This window comes from Protopterus annectens, chromosome 13.part0 (genome assembly GCF_019279795.1).
Source record: "Protopterus annectens isolate FY-2018-M chromosome 13.part0, PAN1.0, whole genome shotgun sequence".
NCBI classification, from domain to species: Eukaryota; Metazoa; Chordata; order Ceratodontiformes; family Protopteridae; genus Protopterus; species Protopterus annectens.
The window spans coordinates 660,873,274-660,894,358 of record NC_056747.1 but is presented as its reverse complement, the minus strand read 5'-3'; the positions used below and the strand labels follow the sequence as shown (position 1 = coordinate 660,894,358).

Sequence of the window (21,085 nt, the reverse complement as noted above, 5' to 3'; positions counted from 1 at the left end):
TTAAATTTCATTTTGGAAACTTTGATTTCTCCCTTTTTTCATGTAGCATGTTCACTACCATAGAAATTAAATTCTTGGAAGACCGTTCTGCTGCTGGCAATCACGCCATCCTGAAGGTTATTTCTACTTCAAACTGTTATGTTCTATTACCCTTCCTCAGTCTTCCTTAATGAAATGAAAGCTTTGTCTGCCAGGCATTCATTTAAGCCTAAGGTCATACAAGACATTGCTCACATCAAAAGGTCCAGATTCTCTACTTTTATCCTCTTCCAGAGATGTATGTGAATGGATAGCTCGTGAACCCGAATTGCAGTTATTTACATACATTTTCAGAAACAAAGATTACAAATGCATCGGTGTAATGACATTGTTACTGCCCAGCATGACTGGATCCAGTAAGAGTTATACTGTAAATCTTAGTATGTGAACATTACATCTGGAAAAAAAACCAAAAAAATATTTTGTAAAGAATCACAAAATTTCAAACCAAGTATTTACTTCTGACAGTCAATTTCAACAGTTTTGAGTGCAGGTTTCACTACTAGCATTTACTTGTGATAAGGGTCATTGTTACAACAATTCATTATATGAATGGGAAGTAGCCAAAAGCAGACGTTGATCCCTCAACCTAAGCTTTCTCATCTGCCTTATATCCCTAGGGATATCTATGTGTACTGATCAGATGTCATTCCCCTGGCCCCTCTGAGTTTTATCCTGTGGTCACCAGTGATAACATTTTCTGCACACAAGTACATTGCTTTATTACTTCATTATCTTCAGCGTCTGCGACCTTCAGGCCATCTAATTCAGGTTCTTCCTCTAATAAAACTGAGAAAAAGATCTTCTTTCCCCTCTCTGCTTCATCAGGTTATAAGGAAGACGGTCTGTGCTTTAAATCAACTGTATTACACTTCTGTTGGTCAGATACAGATTCAGAGGATGAGAATTCCCTTTTATTTGCATGTTCCCTGGAGGATCTCTCTTTTGGCAAGTCACCAAATTTAACGAAGGACTGCTACATATAGACTACCAAGGAGTTGTACTTGCACAAGAAAAGGTATGCATGGCTGCTGAATCTTAATACATCATTATACTGCTTGACATGCCTACTCTAGTTCCATTATTTGAGGACATGTACTCTGAACTGCTCCACGATTCTGATTCACAGCCATCTGCTCCCATCAGGATATTAAATTCCTGCATTAAAACCCTGGGGCTGATGCTTCTGTGACTGACCCAGCTATTCCTAAAACATTTGTTAAATAAAACTTTCAGTACCCTTCCAAGTGACAAAGATTAAGAATCTAGATAGGTCTTGCAAGAGGCTGTATATGATGATCTGGATTTGAAGGTTGTTAGCTACTAGACCCACATGTTAAAGTACTATGAAGAGGTTTGAAATGAACAGATACACTGGCACAAGGCATTAATTATGTTTCCTTTAAAATATATCAGCACTGGCACAAGTAGCCTAAAATAAAATGTGAATATGATACTGTTGCTGCATTTAGAACAGCTGCTTCTGGTGTTTTCACGTTGATGTGCATGACTCAAAACCCATGTCTTCTCTGAAGACATTAAGGATAATTTTCTTGATGCCATTTTGAGTAAGAGCATCTTTTGATTTTCCCCTTCAGAAAGTACTGCTGGAACTGCTTTAGCTGCAGCACTTTTTTGTTGAGCATTTCCTACAGGGAATTTCAAATGAAAACCTTCACTATATCCAGTGGTCCCTGCTTGTATTAGGAAAGCTGACTTTTTTTTTAAGATTGTTTATGGTTGCTATTAAATCAACTAGAAGAATGTCTTAACTGCAGGCCTTAATCCGTAAAGAGCATTACCAAATGTTTGATAAGGAAAGATTATCTTTAAAAGCAAATCTATCTTTTATGACTAAAGTGGTCTCCCAAGTTTATCTTAGATCAATATGTTCATCTAGTTTTCTGTCCAACTCAGGAGACTGATGGAAAAGAATTTGGCACCACATAGCTGTACCTAGGGCAGGGAGGCATTATACACAGAGAACAAAACTGATTAAGCAGACTTGTCAGCCGTTTCTTTTATGAAAGAGAAATGAAGTTGCTAAGTAACCAAAAAGACCCCCTCAAGCAAATTGCATGATTTTTTTTTTGATAAGTACAAGACATTGTTTTGGGAGTTTAGGTTCAGCTACAGTTACAGCCTTCTTCAGGAATGTACTTATTCAGAACTTCTGTGAGGCTGCCTCACAGGCATCCAGCCACACATTATTAAAACAATGCAAACACTGCATATCAGGTGTCCAGACAAAAGGGGCAGGTCAGCATTTACCTCTACATTTCTACACTGAGTGATGTAGACCAGCCACCTTTGTGGATCCTGTAAACTGCACAGCATTTTTTCACTCTTCCATCACAGGTACATTAATGCAATAGCAGTGATCCTGTGATGAATGTAGTACAATTGTGTGCAAATGCACCATAGCAGTGTATACATGAGTAATGGGGTCATTTAAGCCCTGTTCATAAACACATATAAGGAAGTAGAAGGTTTTGTCAAGTGCTGTGATGAATTCACAAGTTATCAGTATGGCAATTGGTCAAATTTTCTGCAGCTGTCTTTTTTGTCAGGTATTGGTGCATTCCCTTGGGTCACAGTCATGTGACCATGATGGAGTTAGTGTATATAAGAGTGTGGAGGGGCCTTGGGGGTATAGCCTCCTGTGTAAAGCCTTTGTTTCCTTTAATTGTATTTATCAGGAGTGTTGTGAGTTGTTAGTATGTAGCGATCTCAAGTTCTTTTTAGGTTGACTGCTATTTTTATTTCTCTGACAGCAGCTCTTTTATGGTAACGTTTTGCAATTGCTGCACAGATTAGTACATTTTCAGAGATATTTTTGGAGTATGAAATTGTGGCAGTTTTGGGTTGTTTCACATATTTCAGTTTCTGTGTTTTAGTGGTTTTAATCAATGCATTTTTGATACTTTATGATGTAGATAGTGCTGTTGATCACTTTATGTATAATGTGTGTGTGTATGTGTGTGTCTGTAATCCTGTAATAAAGTTTAAATGCATACACACACACACACACACACACACACACACACTGAAATATGAATGGGTATTGCAGTTTATGTAATAGAGATGTTGCTCTGTCTTTTCCATTTCAATGAACATTTAGTTTTTAGCCTGATAAAAGAGCATTTTTGGGATAGCCCATCTCTCTGTCTTGTCTTAGATATCAAAAAGAACACAATTTGCTCTTTCATATTTGGCCTACCGCCTGAGGGCCACATCTTTAGACTGTAGTAGCACATACTGGAGGCATCTGATTGCTGAAAAGATCTGAAAAAAATTTCTACCTCCAGCAAAAGTTCCTGTACAATTGTATACAGCTTGCATTATCAGATTATTTGTACATATACTGTTAACAGAGCGCTATCACATGTGCAACCCCTATGGAATATTTTTCTTCTGAGGACTGCTGATGAACTGAGACCTCGAAGTCAGACTGAAAACGATTTATCTGATGAACAACCTAGGTTGAACCTGTGGCCCTATGAATCCTCATTTTCTCCCCCAGATTTTTTTAAACGTTTCCTTAAACCATTCCATTCAGATTTTTTTTTTTTTTTTTTTTGTGCAGGCATAGAAGAGGGAAAAGTATTTGCTGCAGACTGTTGATGTACACCAACTTCCAGTAAAATGGACTAGTTCATTGGTATGCAAACCCTGACACCTTTGCTGAAGAGTGTCAGTCAGTCTGTTTGCTTGGCATTCCACTTCAGACCAGCAGAGGGAATCTATTGATCAGTGACATAATATCGTTTAAGTTGTTTTTTTTTTTTTCCTCGGGTGTCCTTGCAAACCTGAGCAGATTTTTTGAGTACATTTAAAATATAGCCATTGTATTTAAAATATGCTTGCACATCCAAGTAACGCAAGTATCACTACCCCTATACCACCTCATAGTGTGCCTGCCTGACACCTGAACACTGTGTTCGTGGACGTCATGATTTCTGGCATGTTGTTCAAAAAGGTGGCTTACCCTTGGACTAGATCAGATTTTGCTTTAAGGCTGTCAAGAGGAGGCAGCAGTCAAGCATACTTTACCATATTAGAAGGCCGGCTACATTATTTTGTGTCACAAAGAAATCTGAAGTAATTTTCTAAAACTTGGTTGGGTGTGGCCAGGCATATACCAAGGTGTACAAATTCATTTTTGGTAGGGTAATAATTTACCCATCTGAAGGGCATTAAACATCCTGCCTTTAAGTACTTAAATAGGAATCATATAGGTGAATCAACCAGGAAAGTAAACGTGTTGTAAGTTTGGTGTGCTCGTTATATTACTAGTAAGCCTTTAAGTGCTTAGTTTAATATAGATGCTGCAACTTTATTAGTGACTTTGTAGATTAAAGGGCATTTATGTTTTAAGAAGTAGCAGTATGGCAGTTGATGTGGAAGTCAGAAATTTCTGTCCGTACCCCTGCTTAAAAAGGAGATTCAATTAGAGGTTTGGCTTCAAGCAATGCAACGTTTCGAAAAAGCCTCAGTGACAGAGGTCCGTTTTATTCCTCTTGGTACCCACCACAACATCACAAAACATTATAAACCTGGGTTTGTACTCTTAGAGTAGAATTTCCTTTGGCAGGCAGTCTTCCTTGCAACCGCTTGTTGACAACTTTTATGGTAGAGTATTTGGGAATCTGTTTTGTTGATTGGATTTACTTTATTTTTTTAAGATAGTACTAAAGTGCAGCACACATTATATCTGTAGATGTTAATCAGTGACTTCTGAAGGTTTACTGTTTCCCTTTTGAGCGTAGCAGCACCTCTGTGGCCATGTATAACTGCATACTCAGATTAAACAATTTAAAAACAAGTTTTTTGAATTTTTTTTTTTTTTAATAAAGGAAGTTTAATGAAGTTTTTTGTTTCATTTTGTTGTAGAGGAATAAAGCCCTGACTACATCCCAAGTGTGACAAGTTTCACTAGTGGTAAAGATGTTTGCTGAAGTTGGCAAGGGAGGATATGCTTGTCTGCCTTGGGATGGGAGGGTGGGGCAAAGCCAACTAAATATGCTGCAGTCCCCTTGGAGGAGGGTTGATACAAATGAGTGGCCTTTAGTGAGGAGTTGAGCTTTCTCAGCTGCAACCTGGTGGTAACTTTCAATGCAAGTGTGTGAAAGACATTGTGGGCCTACTTGGTGATGCAGATTACACATTACACTACCCCATCCAGTCATCCAGGGGCAGAATTAGGCCATTAAAAATACTGTTATTGCTGGAATGCTAGCAGTGGCATAAAGAACCCTCATAGCTGCCTAGTGATGCTCCCCTTCTGACAGCGGTTGTCCAGATCCCAGGTGAAATTCCTGGGTAAGAGAAAGAATGCACCATGTTTAGCTGAGGGAAGGATAGATGGTCAGCAGGCATGGCAAAAAAGATTAAGTAGAAAAATTAGTTTCAGGAAAGTCACCTTGGTTTATTAGAACAAACAATGGAGTAGGGAAATGAGCATGCTGTTTAACATAGGAGTAGGAGAACTAATATGGACTGTGGGGAGTTGTTCCTTAGATTTTCTTTTTTAAGTGGATGCTTAGTGGTAGATTATCATATTGGTTGAACCCAGATGTTCTTTGTGTTTCACTATTGCATTCAGCACCTGTGGGTTATCCCTGCTGTGGTAGCCCTCGGCCGGCCCGAATACCAGAGTCAGTGTTTTTCTGTGTCAGCTGCTGTTGCTTGTAAACGGACGTTAAGTCATCAGTGCTATAAAGCAAGGCAGCTGACATCATTACATCAGTCTTTCTTGCCGTGGAGCCCGTAGTGGAAGCAGTTGGCAAGTGTGCCAGCTGGTCACTACCAGAGCTCGGATCACAGCTGAAAACGTCTAAAGTTCTAAGTACCCAGTTTGGGATCCTTTTGTCTTAGACTGTGGATATGATGCACTAGAAGCCTCTAGCAAGGCAGCAGAGTCTGGATCTGTCATTAGGAGACATGCACGATTGAAGGAACAACCTCTCCCTGATCATGTCAAGTCTAAATTAATTGATGCACCCTTGGATAAAGACTGCTTGTTTGGAGATAAAAGCAGAAGAGGTGCTTAAAAAGATGGAAGACAATGCAAAATCTATGCAAACAGTAAAATATTTCTTTCAGGTTCAACCTCCTAGATTCAGCAGGAATTTTCCCTGCAAGCACTGGTCTTTTCCTGCACCTAGCAGACAGGGGCAAGGTAAGCCCCGCAGGGACAGACCACCCAGGCCCCTATCCCAGGGACAGCAGAGAACCAAACAATGGACCACTTCCACCCCTAAGGCAGGGATTTCTAAGCCATCCCTCTATAGCAAAAACTCTCAATGACTCCTACTCCCCCCTCTGCCCTCCTTTCACCCACCAAAAGATAGGAGGAAGACTGTCCCTCTGCAAAGAAAATTGGCCGTCTGTAACAAAGTACCAATGGATCTTAAAGATCATTTTTCAGGGATACAAATTTACTTTCAGTGAACCCCCAATTCCCAGAGGGTACCCAGACTTGCCTCCAAATCAGTGGCACAGGCATTAAAACAAGTCCAAGCTCTCATATCCCAGGGGGCAGTAGAACCTGTTCCCACAGATCAAACAGGTAAAGGCTTTTATTCCAGGCTATTCCTTGCTCCTAGAAAGAAGGGCAATTGGCACCCCATCCTGGATCTGTCCATTCTGAACACCTCCCTGGTGGTCCCCAAATTCAAAATGCTAACCTTGCAGCAGCTGCTGGCTATGCTGACAAAAAATGCCTGGTTAGTGACCCTAGGCCTAAAAGATGCCTACCTCCACATCCCTATAAGGGAATCCTGCAGGAAATTCCTGCGCTTCAGAGAAGGCCAACAACACTTTCAGTTATCTGTGCTTCCCTTTGGCTTATCTACTGCTCCCAGGGTGTTCACCAGATGTTTGGCCCCAGCCATGGCATTTTGCAGACAGAGAAATATACAGATTTACCCTTATCTGGACGACTGCCTCATTCAGGCAGAGTGCAAAGAAAAGCTGCTCCAGGACCTTCTCTTTGTTAAAACCCTCCTAACTTCCTTGGGGTTCACCATCAATGAGAAGAAATCAAAGCAAACACCCTCCAAGAGGATCATTTTCTTGGGAGCACTGCTGGACACAGCATCCCAAATGGCCTTCCTAGCCCCAGAAAAGCAGAGCTTTCTGCCTCTCTACTTTACCCAGCTGGTATCCAAAAGTCACCTCATGGCGCAGAAGTTCCTGCTATCCTTGGGATACATGACATCTTGCATCATTATAATTCCTCTGGCCAGGCGACTTCACATGAGGAAGCTTCAGTGGTATCTAAAGAACCTTTGGTGTCTACACTCACAACCGTTGGAGACCTTTCTCCCTCTGATCCCCTGTATAAGGGCCAAGTTTCTGTGGTGAGCAGGGGCCTGTGCCAAGAACAAGGGACTCCCTTTCATCCTCCGCCCTACCGGTGCAGACCATCACCACCGACGCCTCAGACATTGCTTGGGGCACTCACGAAACATGCAGGTGCACCCAAGGTCTTTGGGATGCCCAGCACCTTCCCTTGCATATCAACCAGAAGGAAATGGTGGCAGTACAAAAGGCTCTGACATCCTTCCAAACCCCATCTCAGGCTAGGGGTTCTCCTTATCAAAACAGACAACACCACAGTAATGTAGTACATCAACAATTAGGGAGAGACCCAATCTTACCCTCTGTGTAGGCTAGCCATGAACCTCTGGCTGACTGCCTCCTCCATGGGATTACACCTAATAGCCCAATACCTACCAGGGATCAACAACACCCTGGCAGACCACTTAAGCAGAAAATTACTGGACCCCCGCGAATGGCAAGTCACTCAGGAGTGGGGAAATCCAGAGGTGGATCTCTTTGCTTCGCACCTCAACCACCAGCTAAAGAAATTATGTACCAGGGGAGTATCACCACCTAGAATGGAAGGTGGATTCCTTAACCTTCCCTTGGAACTCCCTCCTCATGTACGCATTCCCTCCTCTGCATCTTATTCCCAAGGTACTGATCAAGATAAGGGAGGAGGGACCAAAGGCCATCCTCATTGCTTCAGATTGGCCCAGACAGCATTGGTAGACCTTGCTGCACAGTCTGACATCACAGCTTCCCAGGCAGCTTCCCCTGATCCTAAACCTCTTGACTCAAGCAGGGGAGCTGCACCCAGACTTGCAGATTCTCAAACTATCAGCATGGCTAATACTGTAAAGGTAAGCAAGGGGCACCTGTTAGACATTATCACAGAGGCCAGAAGACCCAGCACAGGAAAATCTCATGCAGGGAAATGGAAAAGATTTTGCTCCTGGAGCCAGTCCAAAGGGGCCAGTTCCTCATAACCTTCTGTCCTTCTTATCCTGGCCTATCTAGCAGAGTTACTCAATAGTGGCCTCTCCTTCTCTTCTGTTAAAATCCACGCCTCAGCCATTTCAGCTCATTTCAGTACAGGCCAGCCCATTCTCACATCCTTTGATTAAACAATTCCTAAGAGGGGCTTCTAATATCAGACCTCCCAGAAGGCCACCCATGCCAGCCTGCGACCTGAATTATGTTTTGGAAAAACTAACTTTACCACCCTTCCAACCTACTGCTTCTCCAGAACTAAGATACCTCTTCTAGAAGACTGCTTTTCTTTTAGCTGTCACCTCAGCCAGAAGGGTTTCAGAACTTCAGGCACCGATGGCCATTGAGCCCTTAATCTTTTTCCATGCAGACAGGGTCCCCTTAGGACTAAGCCCTCCTTTATGCCCAAGGTGGTATCTAATGTGACTCTCATCCAGGCCATTCATCTGCCCACCTTCTTCCCTAATCCTCAAAACAAGGGGGAAAGAATTCTGCACTCACTAGACATGTACAGACAGCTCAGATACTACCTGGACTGTACTAAACCCTTCAGGAAAATGGACCAACTTCTTGTCAGCTTTGCCCCAGGGGCAGAGGTGAAGCCCATTTCCAAGCAAACCATTTCCAAGTGGATATCACACTGTATCCATTTCTGCTACAGATTACATGGGAAACCACCTCCTAAGTCGATTCGTACCCATTCCACTAGGGCAGTCTCCACTTCCACAGCAGTCCTCTGAGGAGTTCCCACTAGGGACATCTTGGAAGCTGCCATCTGGACCTCGGTCTATACCTTTACAAAGCATTACCACCTTCCTCTTTTCTCTACGGCTAGGGCAGGGTTTGCCTCTGCAATTCTGCATGGCTTGCTTACCCATGCCTAGGTCTCTAATCCTTCCACCCCTCTCTTCAGCTTTGGGAATCCTCCCACAGGTGATTACTGCAACAGTGAAACACGAAGTTCTGGTTTCCCTCCCTCCTTCCCACTTGTATCCTTTTTTTTAAGGGAGACATAAGCTTCTTAGGGTGGTTTTTAACCACTAGGACCACTTTGCCATATTTCCTTGGGCTTCTGACTGGTTCGGACAAGAAAAAACAATGTAATGACATCAGCTGCCTTGCTTTATAGCACTGTTGACCTGACATCAGTCTACAAGTGACAGTAGCTGACGCAGAAAAACATTGAGTCTGGTATTTGGGCCGGCCGAGGGCTACCACAGCAGGGATAACCCACAGGTGATGACTGCAACAGTGAATACACTCAGACATCTACATTTATGGTAAGTGTCCACAACTGTACTTTCAGAATTCAGTCCAATAGATATGAAGGTATAGTGAGTAGTTAAATGTCAGTATACAGAGAATATTGGTTCATTCAGATACTTGGACATTAATCTGACACGTTTTTATTTATTTATTTTACAGTTTGTTTACCAGGATAGTCCATTGGGCCGAGAAGAGCCCATTTTCAATGGAGTCCTGGGGAGAAAAGCTCCATAAATGACATTATACAATGTAAACAAATCGTAGGCAAATGAGTGATACAGTAATACAGCTGAAGAACATAGTAAAATTTCAATATACAATAGGAATTGTAAAAGAAAAAAAAAATTAAGAAAAACCTTAGTATTTATAAGTACATTTGTTCATGCAAAGGAGATTTAACAGTAGAAGCAATGGCAATTCATATAATTATCATATGAGAGTAATATAAGGATAAGTGGGGCAGGAGGAGTTTAATGCAGAAGTAGGAAAAGCGGAAATAATAGAAGTAGAATAAAGAGTTGGGGGCTGGAGAGAAAGGTGGATTAGGTGTCTTATTAGATTACAGAGTGGTATGAGAGGAGGCAGAGTGTAATGCTGAGGGAGTCATATGCGGTGAGAGCAGGAAAATTCCCAGAGGGAATAAGATGAGAGTGAAGCAAGGTCTTAAAAGGTAGAGTGGTTATAGGTGGTACGAATAAGTGGTGGTAAGGAGTTCCAGAGGCGTGCTACAGAAAAAGATGGTAGATGTTTGCCTGGTGGACGGGCAGGCTTGTGCAGTTCAGTCATATTCTGGTTAGTGGCTCTAAGAGGTCAATCAGGCAGATGCATTTTGAGGGAGGGACAGACAGAGAGAGACTGAAGATAAGTTTGTGGGCATGAGTGAGTTGAATGTAGAAAAGGTGACTGGGCAGTTCTAGCCAATTTAGTTTGTGAAGGGCATGACAGTGATGGGTGGAAGATTTGCAGCCTGTAGCAAATTTGGCAATTTTGTTATAACAAGAAGAGAGTTTTGTCTTTAGAGAAGAATTTAGGTTTGTAAGAAGTGAGGCACCATATAGGAGGGAGGGAATGAGGTATGAGGTAGAGAGAACAAACTTTGTAGGGGGGAGTAAAGAAGTGATTGTGGCAGTAAAGCATACCAAGTTTCTGGTGGGCTTTCTTGATGTTTGAAGATGGGTATCAAACTTAAGCTGTTCGTCAATGAGCACACTTAGACATTTGGCATGGGATACTAGGTTGAGATGGGTATTATTATGGCTAGTAAGAAATAGTTTTTATCTATGGTGATGTTTTTGGAAGGCGTACGTACCATAAGTTTAGTTTTTGATGCATTTAGTGCCAAGTGGTTGTCCAACATCCAGTGTTCAGTGGAGGTGAAGGCATCCTGGGTTCATTTTGAGTGGGGATAATCTGCATATTGAATAAGCTTAGCATTTGGGATGATCTGGTGAAAGTCATTTATGAAAATATTGAACAGTAAAGGACCTAAGATAGAACCTGTATGTGCATAAAATGATAGAACATGTATGTGCATAAAATGCCTGTGTCTGGTCACTCATTCACAACAATGTGCATAAAATGCCTGTCTGGTCACTCATTCACAACAGTGTACAATAACGTGAGCTCCTGATGTACTCTAGATATCCCCAAAATGTTAGTAAAGTTTTGTTAGTAAAGTAGTAGTTTGTATTTGCAGCAGATAAATCTGAGACTGTTAGTGTGGTCTGGAAGTCAGAATGATGCACTGTGGATGAGCTGTTCAGATCTGTCAGACTTGGGTAAGTGCTCACTGCCCAAGAAAGTTTATTCTACAGCTTGTCAATAAGCTACTTATTCCACCTGTTACTACTAAATCTATGCAACTGAGTAGGAACCCAGGTTATGCTGCAAAGCACCCAGTGCTTTACTAGATTCCAATTTACAATGGGGGAGTAAGACCGGTGATTCCTCATGTTTGTTGCCACAAATGTTTTGTTACTGTTCATTTTCTGCAGCCATATTCTGGAGTTTCAGAATGGTATAACTGTTTAAATGTATCAGCTGTGTAATATACTTGTGTTTATCTTGTTTTTGGCATAAGAATGACCAACAGAGGGTTTTGACTGTGTTTTTAGTACAAAAAGTTGGATTGCAAACCGATGGTCACAATTCAGCCTGAGGGAGTGTGGAGTGCAGATCATGACGTAATCGTCCGATATTCAACTGCAGAAGAGTTTCCCAGCAGTTCCTGGGACTGGATTGGGCTCTACAAGGTAAAAACAGAATATTTTTCTTCTGTTCTAAAATGTGTTTATTCCTATATTTTTGCTTGTGTTCCCCTGTCTGCACACTAATGGCATCACGACTGCTGTAATTATGATTATCAGACAGAAAAGTCTGCAAGTAGCTTGTTTTAGCAGATGAGGTTTTTGTGCTGTTCTTTGATTGGAAGATGCTTTAACTAATTTGCTGCTGCTGTGAATAAACTGAGAAGAGGAATGTTTGTGGCTTTACCTGAGTAGAAAATCAGTCAATCAAGAGACAACTGGATAAAGTGAAAACAGTGTTTTGAATTAAGCTGAAAACTTTTTTTTGTCGTTATCTTTTAACTTTAAAGGATACTAATAAATGTATGCATTTGTTTTGCTCCAAAACTAAATTATACTACATACTTTTATAATGTTGTCTGTTCTGTATACATAATGTCACTACTGTAGTCTTATCATTGAGATATCCTGTCAGCAGGTAACCCAAAGATCAAGTTGACTTCCAGAGCTGTGCCTTCCCCCAGTGGCTTTACGCATTTCACACCCACCCAAATATCTGTGTGGTATAACGTACTGGCTAACACCATCTTCCAATATTTCTTGCATCAGTGTGACTTAATGTAATGGTTGCATGCTGCTTCAGGAATGTCATCAGTTCAGCATTTTGGCCTGCTTTTAGCAAAGGAGACCTCTGTTTTTCATGCTATTATTTCATAGTATTTTTGTATTGCATTAATGGCTAATGGTGAAATAGTTTGAGATATTCTGGAAATTTTAGAAAAAATTGTATAAAGCAGAGCAATGTGGACATCAAGAAAGAGCACAACTGGAAATATTTATGGAAGACTTAATTATGCAAGGTTAGACATACATATGAGGATCAACAACAACTAATGGTTAACATAAGTGGTGGAGATAAAAACAGTGATGTATAGTCAGTCTTCAGGAAAGTCTCCAGGAAAAGATGATATTCCTGTGAAAGTCTAGAAATTAGGGGGGGGGGAGAACATGATAAAGGTCTCGAAGAAATTGTTTAACAATATTTTAAAAGGAGAAAGAACCAACATCTTGGAAGAAAGCTGTGTGACTGTCTTACCTAAAGATGGCAAAGATCCTTCAGACCCAACTTCATTATACACCCATTTCAATTTTAAACCACAGTTATAAGGTGTTATATCAACACTAGCTAAAAGAATGGCAAAAGTGTTGCCAAAATTGATAGATATGGATCAGTGTGTAGTTTTGTGGAAGGCTAACATTTGAGAACAGTGATGGAACAATGATGATCCAGAGGGAAGCAGAATGTTAGAGGATACGTCTGTTGTTGGTGAGTTGATACAGAGAAAGCATTTAATGGAGTAACCTGGGATTTTATGAGTAGGGCAGTGGAAGCATTTGCATTCCCTGATAAAATAAGGTTAATTAGACGGAAATATGAAGGACTGGAGGCAAGCAATAAAGTGGGAGGGTTCCTCTCAGATAAGCTGTGATTGAACAGAGGAACCAGGTGGGGGTGTTCTCTTTACACTTTGTTTGCTTTATATTTACAGCCATTGGCAAAGAAAATGAGGGACTCAGAAATACAAGGATGTATGCCAATCAGGAAAAGTTGGCTTTATTTGCAGATGATATTACCTTCCACCTGAGAACTCCAGAAAAGGACATTTCAGTGTTGTGGAATATTTTGAGGCACTTTCAAGTCTGTTTGGGATATAAAATTAGTGAAAATAAAACAAAGACTATAGCCATAAATTGTGTGCTCACACATGAATTGGTTCAGCAATACCCATATATGTCTTTTCATATCACTGTTCCAGCATTCTTAACAGAACAACATCCAACCAGTATACCCAAGCCTTTAGTATTTACAGGCACTGTATGTGATGTGTGCACCCTGGACAAGGCGTAGGGCATAAAGGTGATGTATGGATGCACACATTCAGAACTTCTTTGCTGCTAGTCCAAAAGCTATCATTGAATGTCAGTCTGAATGCCTTTCATTTGTGCTGGTTACTGAGCCATTTTTCAAATAAGTACCCTGTTGGAGTTTATTGTTATCTTTCTTTTTTTTAATTTAGTGTTGGTTAGTTGGTTTCATGTCATCCAGAAAGAGAAAATGTCAGTGTGGGAGGCAAATTCCCCATAAAGACCACAATGACCAGTGTCTCTTCTGTTTGTGCACTTCCCACGACCATACACACCATAATATAGAAGTCTGTCAAGCTTTTGTCCCCAAGACCCTACGTTAGTCATCCCTACTCCTTATCTATTTACCTTGAAAAGCAACCTCTTAAGCTGTTGGCATAAGTTGGTATGGCAGAGTCTTCCTGTCCCGAGGGTCAGTCATCAGCCGATAAAAAGGCCAAAAAACAGATCTGATAATGGTTTCTGTCCAGCCTTCCCCAGACATCTCTCTTAAGGCTAGTGAAAGCCTGAAGGATCGTCTGGTAGTTGCTTTGGATTCCTGTGCCACAACTCCATCGGAGGCAGGCATGGGTCTGACTTCTCACACATCCTTGGAGGCTTTATAAACGTCTGATGCAGACATTGAGAGGGAACCTCTGCTGAATATATCCAAGGGACTGAGGAGGATTCCTTAGATCTTAATGAGGGAGGAGATCCCTACTACGCTTATTGAGTGTTGCCAAGGGTCTGACCCTCCCAGAGTGTTCCGTGTGGACATCCCACAGAAATAGAAACAGAAAACCAAGGATATGTTTCCTGCAGTTAAGGATCCCCAACAAGAGTGGCAGGATTTTACTCTGGGATTGTTTAATACTTTAACGGCTTTAAAGCCTCCTCAAGGGGTATCTGTACCTGCCTCCTCAAGGGGTATCTGTACCTGCCCCTCCCTGGTCTTCCACTCCTCTTAAAAGATCCAGGGAGCTGGATTCCTCTGATGAGGATCAGGTTTTGGGAGAAGAGTCTTTAAGCCTACTTTTCTCAAATCCCTTCCCCCTTGGAGTATGGTTCTTTGGAAGAAGATTCTAGTAGTCCATATTCCTCTTTAGAGGAACTCTCCTTTGGGAAACGATTCCCCATGTGATGGAATTACTTAAGTGGGATTGCTCTTAAGTTTCTGATATCCACAAAAGGTATTATGAGCTCCTTCCGATACAGCTCCCACGCCTTCTGCTGTTCCCCCAGTTCTGGCTGTCCTCCTGGATACCTTCTCAGTCCCCAGCGCCCAAGAAACCTGGCAAATTTTACAATATGCCTGATGAATTTAAATTTCTGTGTAAATGCCCTTCTGCTGATCCTTCTGTAGTGTCTGTTTCTGCTGACAAGCCCTCCAAGTTTTTGCCCTCTACCAAGCTGCTTCCTTCAGACAAGGATAGTAGGGCCGTGGAGAGGCCATTGATAAAAAGGTTTATGTCACGGCTACTGTATCTTTTAGGGCCATCAACTACCTGACTTGTATGACCAGGTACATTTTAGCCTCCTTTCTCAGGTAATTTCTGATCTTTTTAACTCTGAGGGGAAGGCTTACACCCTTTCCTTGTTAGGTTCCACTTCTCAAGTTGCCTGGCATTCTACTAAATGCAGTTACAGTGCAGCTGATGCTTCCTCCAGAGCTGCTGCATTTGACTCTGTTATGAGGAATTACTCTTGGCTTCAACTTCAGGCTTTGCCACACTCTCCAAAGCCAAGAACACAGCATCCATGGGACCTGACAACATCCCAGGCTGCTTTCTACATGAACTGCAGAATGAACTGGCACCCCACCTAAGAACTATGTTCAATCATAGTCTCACCTCAGGCATTGTGCCCACTGAATGGCGCACGGCGATGGTTATCCCACTTCACAAAGGGAGAGCCACCACAGACCCCGGGAACTACCGCCCCATTAGCCTAACAATCCTGGTCTGCAAGGCCATGGAACGTATCATCCTGGAACTTATAAACAAAGACAATGGTAATCTCCAAACTCTGGACCCCATTCAGTTTGTATTTGTAAAAGGCAAATCATGTCTCCTAAACCTGATAGACTTCTTTGAAGCAGTCACCAAAGCCGTAGAAGGTAAGGTGGTTCACACAGCCTATCTAGATCTCGCCAAGGTTTTTGACACCATCCCTCACTCTGGAATTATGGATAAACTCACTAAACTAGGTATAAATCCCTGTGTCACAAGATGGGTTGCCGACTGGCTCATTGACAGAACCCACACTGTGAAAGTAGAAGACTCCAAATTCAACTTCAGACCAGTGACAAGTGGAGTACCACAGGGTTCAGTCCTGGGTCCTCTCCTGTTTCATATCTACTTTTCTGAAGTACGGGCTAACACAGAAGGTCTTTGGCTAATGAAGTTTGCAGATGACTGCAAACTAGGAGCTGTAATCGAAACTCCTAACAATATGGACATCCTGCAAAAGGGCCTCACTGAGACAGATGCCTGGTGTCAAAGCCATGGCCTCAAGCTCAATGCCAAAAAGTGCATTGTCATTCCCTTTGATAAAAACTCTGTACCCATGAGCTACCAAATAGGTTGTAGTCTACTTAACACCAAAAGTGTGATGAGAGACCTTGGGACATAGGTGGACAGTAGTCTGTCCTTTGATAATCACATCGCCACAGTAGTCAGGAAATCCTTCTACATGGCACACCTCATCCAGGAAAAAAAGAGGTAATTGTTCCCCTCTACTCGTCACTCATTAGACCCATTATAGAGTACAATGCCCCTTTTGGTATGTACCTCACAAGACATCTACAACAACTGGAAAGGCCGCAGAAATACCTCACAAAGAGGATTACCGGCCTCAAACAGATGCCCTACGTAGACAGTCTCACAAAACTCACGCTTTACTCAATCACATATCGCCTACTCAGAGGTGATCTCTGCCTAACATACAAAGGTATGAGCTATGTCAAACCCAGATCTGTTGGACACGCTCCACTTAAAGAAATCCCAATCCCTCCGAGCTACACACTCTAGGGACCTAAACCTTGTCACCACAATAAACAGAACATGCTGGAGGGATAGATTCCTTTCCCAGAGTCTTCCCATACTCTGGAACAAACTAGCTATCTGTATCAAGCAAAGTTCCTTATTAGCACTCTTCAAGAAAAATCTTGATTATTGGATGAGAAATAGGAAATTCACCCCGAGGATCTCCTCTGGGGCTCTGCTCGACAGGGGCACAAGCAAATAATGTTATTGGGTGGCAAAAGCCAGGGTACCTTTTTGGCTAGGCTTATATAGGCCCTAGGGCCAATAGCCTAATACCTACCTATGAACATTAAGGCCAAACTATTGGATGCTGCTTTGGATAATAATCTTTATGGTGCTGATGAGGATGCTTACTTTTTTAAGTTTCTCCAGGATAAGGGCAAAGCCTTGCAGGAGTTGAAACATATTTTGTTTCTCGTATTCCAAAGTTTCAGAAAAATTACCTCTCCAAATCTGCTTTTGTTCGCAGCAGTGTTGCCCTTCTTCCAAAGGTCAAAAAGGTTCTAGGCATGTGCCTTCTGCTAAGTCTACTAAGACTCCTACTACCTAGAACCCCCCTTTTCAGGATAAGCTGGGTTCCATTTGACAGTTTGCTTCCCTTTTCCCTCAGCCAGATTCATTATCCCTCTGTCTTTCCCTGCCCCTTCCAAATTGGATAAGAATCCCAACAGACCCTTGGTTTATGTCCATTATCCGCTAGGGGTATTTCATGGTTTGGAAATCCCTTTCTCCTTTTTTTTGGGCATCCCTCAACTTCCTTGGAAACAACTTTCTTTTTTCCCCCCAGAGATGCTTCATGCTGTCCGGATCCAGGGCACCATTCAAGTTGTACCCCTCGTAGTTCGGGAGGAGTTTTTATTCCAGAAACTTTTAGGTTCCCAGGAAGGATGGCACTTGGAGACCAATTCTGAACCTTTCTCAGGATTCTTTCCTTTTGGATTTTGTCTCTTCAAACCTTATTTCCCCTTCTGCTTTCCCCAGCATTTCTGCTCTCTCTAGATCTCTAGGATGCTGACCTTCATATCCCCATCCATCCCCTTTAAAGGAAATTTTTGCATTTCTCTGTTTTTCCTTGCATTTTCAGTTGTCTACTTTGCCCTTTGGCCTCTCTACTAGCCCAAAGGTATTCTTCAAATGGCTCACTCCTGTCATTGCCTTTTTCAGGATGAGTGGGGTTCAGAACTTTCCTTATCTGGACAATCTGATTCAAGCTTCTTTCCCTGAGGCTGTGCTTCAGGGTCTCCAGTTTACTATTTCCCAGTTGCAGAGTCTGGGGTTCATCATATACTTTCAAAAATCAGCTCTGATTCCTTCTCAGGATCATGTTTTCCTTGGTTGCAGGATCCAGACCACCCCATGCTGGCATCTCTGCCTGCTCCCAAGGCCCTGTCTCTTATTGTCTTTTTCCAGTATCATCTTCTTCTGGTGTCAAGTCACGGCCAGGGACTTTCTCAGGGTCCTCGGGTTCATGGCTTCCACCATTCCAATGCTTCCTTTGGCCAGGCTCCATATGAGAAAGCTTCAGTGGTACCTTAAGTCAGTATGGCTTCAACGTTGCCACCCCGTGGACTTCCCAATCCTCTTCCTCCCTTGTCTTAAGCTTGAGCTTCAGTGGTGTATTCATTAAGATGCCTCAGACATGGGGATGGGGGGCCTCCTTAGGCTGTCTCAGGGTTCAGGGTCTCTGGGCTCTTCATCAGAGGTCGTACCACATTGATGTAAAGGAGATGTGAGCTGTGCTTCTAGCTCTTCAGGCTTTTCATTCCCCCTTCCTGGCTCTTCAAAGTTTTCACAGGCAATACCACACTGATGTGGTATGTCAACAGGCAATGGGGTACAAGGTCCTACCTTCTCTGCAGACTAGTTCTTCAGGTTTGCGATCTTGCTATCCAGTATCAAGTGACTCTTCAGGATGTTTACATTCCCTCAGAGCACAATACAGTGACAGATTCTGAGCAGGTCCAACACACAAGTTCACAGAAATGTGTTCCTGGGCATTGACCATAAGTGAGATATTCCTCAGGTAGATCATTTTTGCCTTCTGTCTGAACAGACAGCTTCCTCTATTTTTCCAGAGTCCCACGTCCTCTGGCTTGGAAAGTGGATGCCTTCTTTTTTCCTTGGAAGGGGATGTTTCTGTACGCCTTTCTTCCCCTTCCTCTGGCTCTGAGAGGCTTGTCCAAGATAAGGCCGAACTCTTCCTTGTTAGTCACCCCCTTTTGGCCTAGACAGCTTTGGTTCCCACTTCTTTCTCACTTGACAGAGGCAGTCACCACAACTTACCTCACTGGGCGGACATTCTCACACAAAGCAAGGGTTCTCTTATCCATCCTGACTTGTCCACCCTTCAACTGACACTGTAGGTGATAAGATTTTGATCCATTTTAGGCATGTATTTGCTGAGGATGTGCTTTGGGTTCTGCAGGAAACCAGGAAGCCCACTGCTAGGAAATCATATTTGTTGAAATGGAAGAGATTTTCTGTCTGGTGCGTCTCTCATCATCAGGATCCCCTGTCTGGGGAGGCTCCTCCGGTTCTGTCTTATTTGTGTGATCTGCTCCATGCTGTGTTTGGCATATTCTTCAGTTAAAGCTCACCTATCAGCAATTTCTGCTTGTCTGCCCTTGACTCCTCCTGTGGCCACTAGATTTGAGGTCAAGCATTTTCTTAAAGGCGTCCTTCATATCAGGTCTCCCAGGAAGCCTATTCTGCTTAGCTGGGAACCTCAGTTTTGTTCTTAAAAAATTAACTCTGGCTTCTTTTGAGCCTGCTGCTTCAGCTTCCTTACAGTATTTTACTTGGAAGACTGTTCTTTTGGCTCTCACTTTGGCCAAGAGGATATCTGAACTTCAGGCTCTTATGGCTGTTCCCCCTGTCTTAGTTTTCCACACAGACAGCGTGTCTCTTTGTACTAATCCTTTTATGCCCAAGGTGGTTAATGCATTGTCCCTTATTCAGTTTGCTTTAATTTTTTCCTTCTCCACAGAAGGGATATTTTAGAGCTATGCCATTAACAAAAGCAGAAGGTTATAATTCAAAGTGGAAAATGATGATAATGAAGCAAGGGAGGGGGAGTTTGAGAAATAGAGAGAATGGTATTTTGGATGCAGATCCTTAAGTAGAATGATAAGAATAACAAGAACCATATATAATATTAAATTCATAAAGTAGCAGAGAATATTCTAGGAACTAAACCAATACAAGAATGGAAAAAGATTTTGCCAATAGGGATGACTGCAAGTACTAGTACAAAAAATAGGTAAGAGGGGGCTCGAATTTACTGGAGAAACCTTGCAAAGGAACTAAAATATCAAATAACTCTTAATAGGAAAGGTAATGAGTAGGATGAGGCCAAGAAGACATTTAGAGTAGAGATTGCCTTTCCTACCAGGGATTGATCTCAGAGTACAGGCAAAGAGAAATGGATAGGGGGATTTTAAGTGAAAGACCTGCTCTGGTAGAGGTTATAGAAGAATCAAGAACAGATGCAGCTGTTAAAAATGGATAATTAGTGGGGCATAAAAAATATTGCATGTTAATTCTTAATAAGGTATTTTCTGTTGGCTGCCAAAAAAAAGCAATTACTAGAAAATGGAAATCAGAGTCTACACCAACTGTATTTGAGGTATTGAATATTATAAAAGAACTGTAAGAGGGATCTTTAGAAAAGGGAAGGAGCATTTTACATAGAAGTAAATGGAAATTGTAAGTACAATATGTGCAGAATAATGTTCAGCAGGAGAAAAAGTGATGTTTAAGGGAAGGCAGGAATTCAGTAATTTTTGGAATGTTGGACCGATATTAGTAGGAAAAGAAATGATATGTAATGTTTATTGTATTTAAATGGAAAATGTTAAAATGGTTTGATGTTATGTAGTCCAATCTCACCTTCATTCTTACCCGTGGGTTTGGAGCCAAACCTCGGCGCTGACTCTGCCATACTCTAGCTCGAAGTCTTCAATTGGCTTGTAGCTAAGAGGTATCCCATCGTACAACAGGTCTATTCCCCAGATCTCATTTGCCGCTTGTTAAGCTCAGACGTGGTCTCGCTTTTGACCGTGGCTAAGTGTATTGTTTATAAAATTTTTATAAACTTTTGACTTGTTGCTCAAAAAGCTATTTTCATAGCTCTGTGTGTGTGGTAGTGGTATTTCTCTGGCTGTTTTTTGTGTCCTTGTCTGGCTGTTTGGGTATCTCGTTTGTTTTCTTTTCCCCAAGGGCTAGGCCCGTTTAAGTTAGAGGACCTAGTCCTCCCCATTGTTTCTG

General features: G+C 42.1%; 1 protein-coding gene across 4 annotated transcripts in view; it reads left to right on the top strand.

Moving 5' to 3' along the window:
* Positions 1–21,085, top strand: part of INPP5K (inositol polyphosphate-5-phosphatase K) — a 1,033,350-nt gene that overhangs the window by 893,415 nt on the left and 118,850 nt on the right. For all 4 annotated transcript variants that reach the window (XM_044054345.1, XM_044054348.1, XM_044054347.1 and 1 more), the window contains one exon: positions 11,739–11,876. In XM_044054345.1, the coding sequence (XP_043910280.1) occupies positions 11,739–11,876 (138 nt within the window). The remainder of the gene's footprint in view (positions 1–11,738; positions 11,877–21,085) is intronic.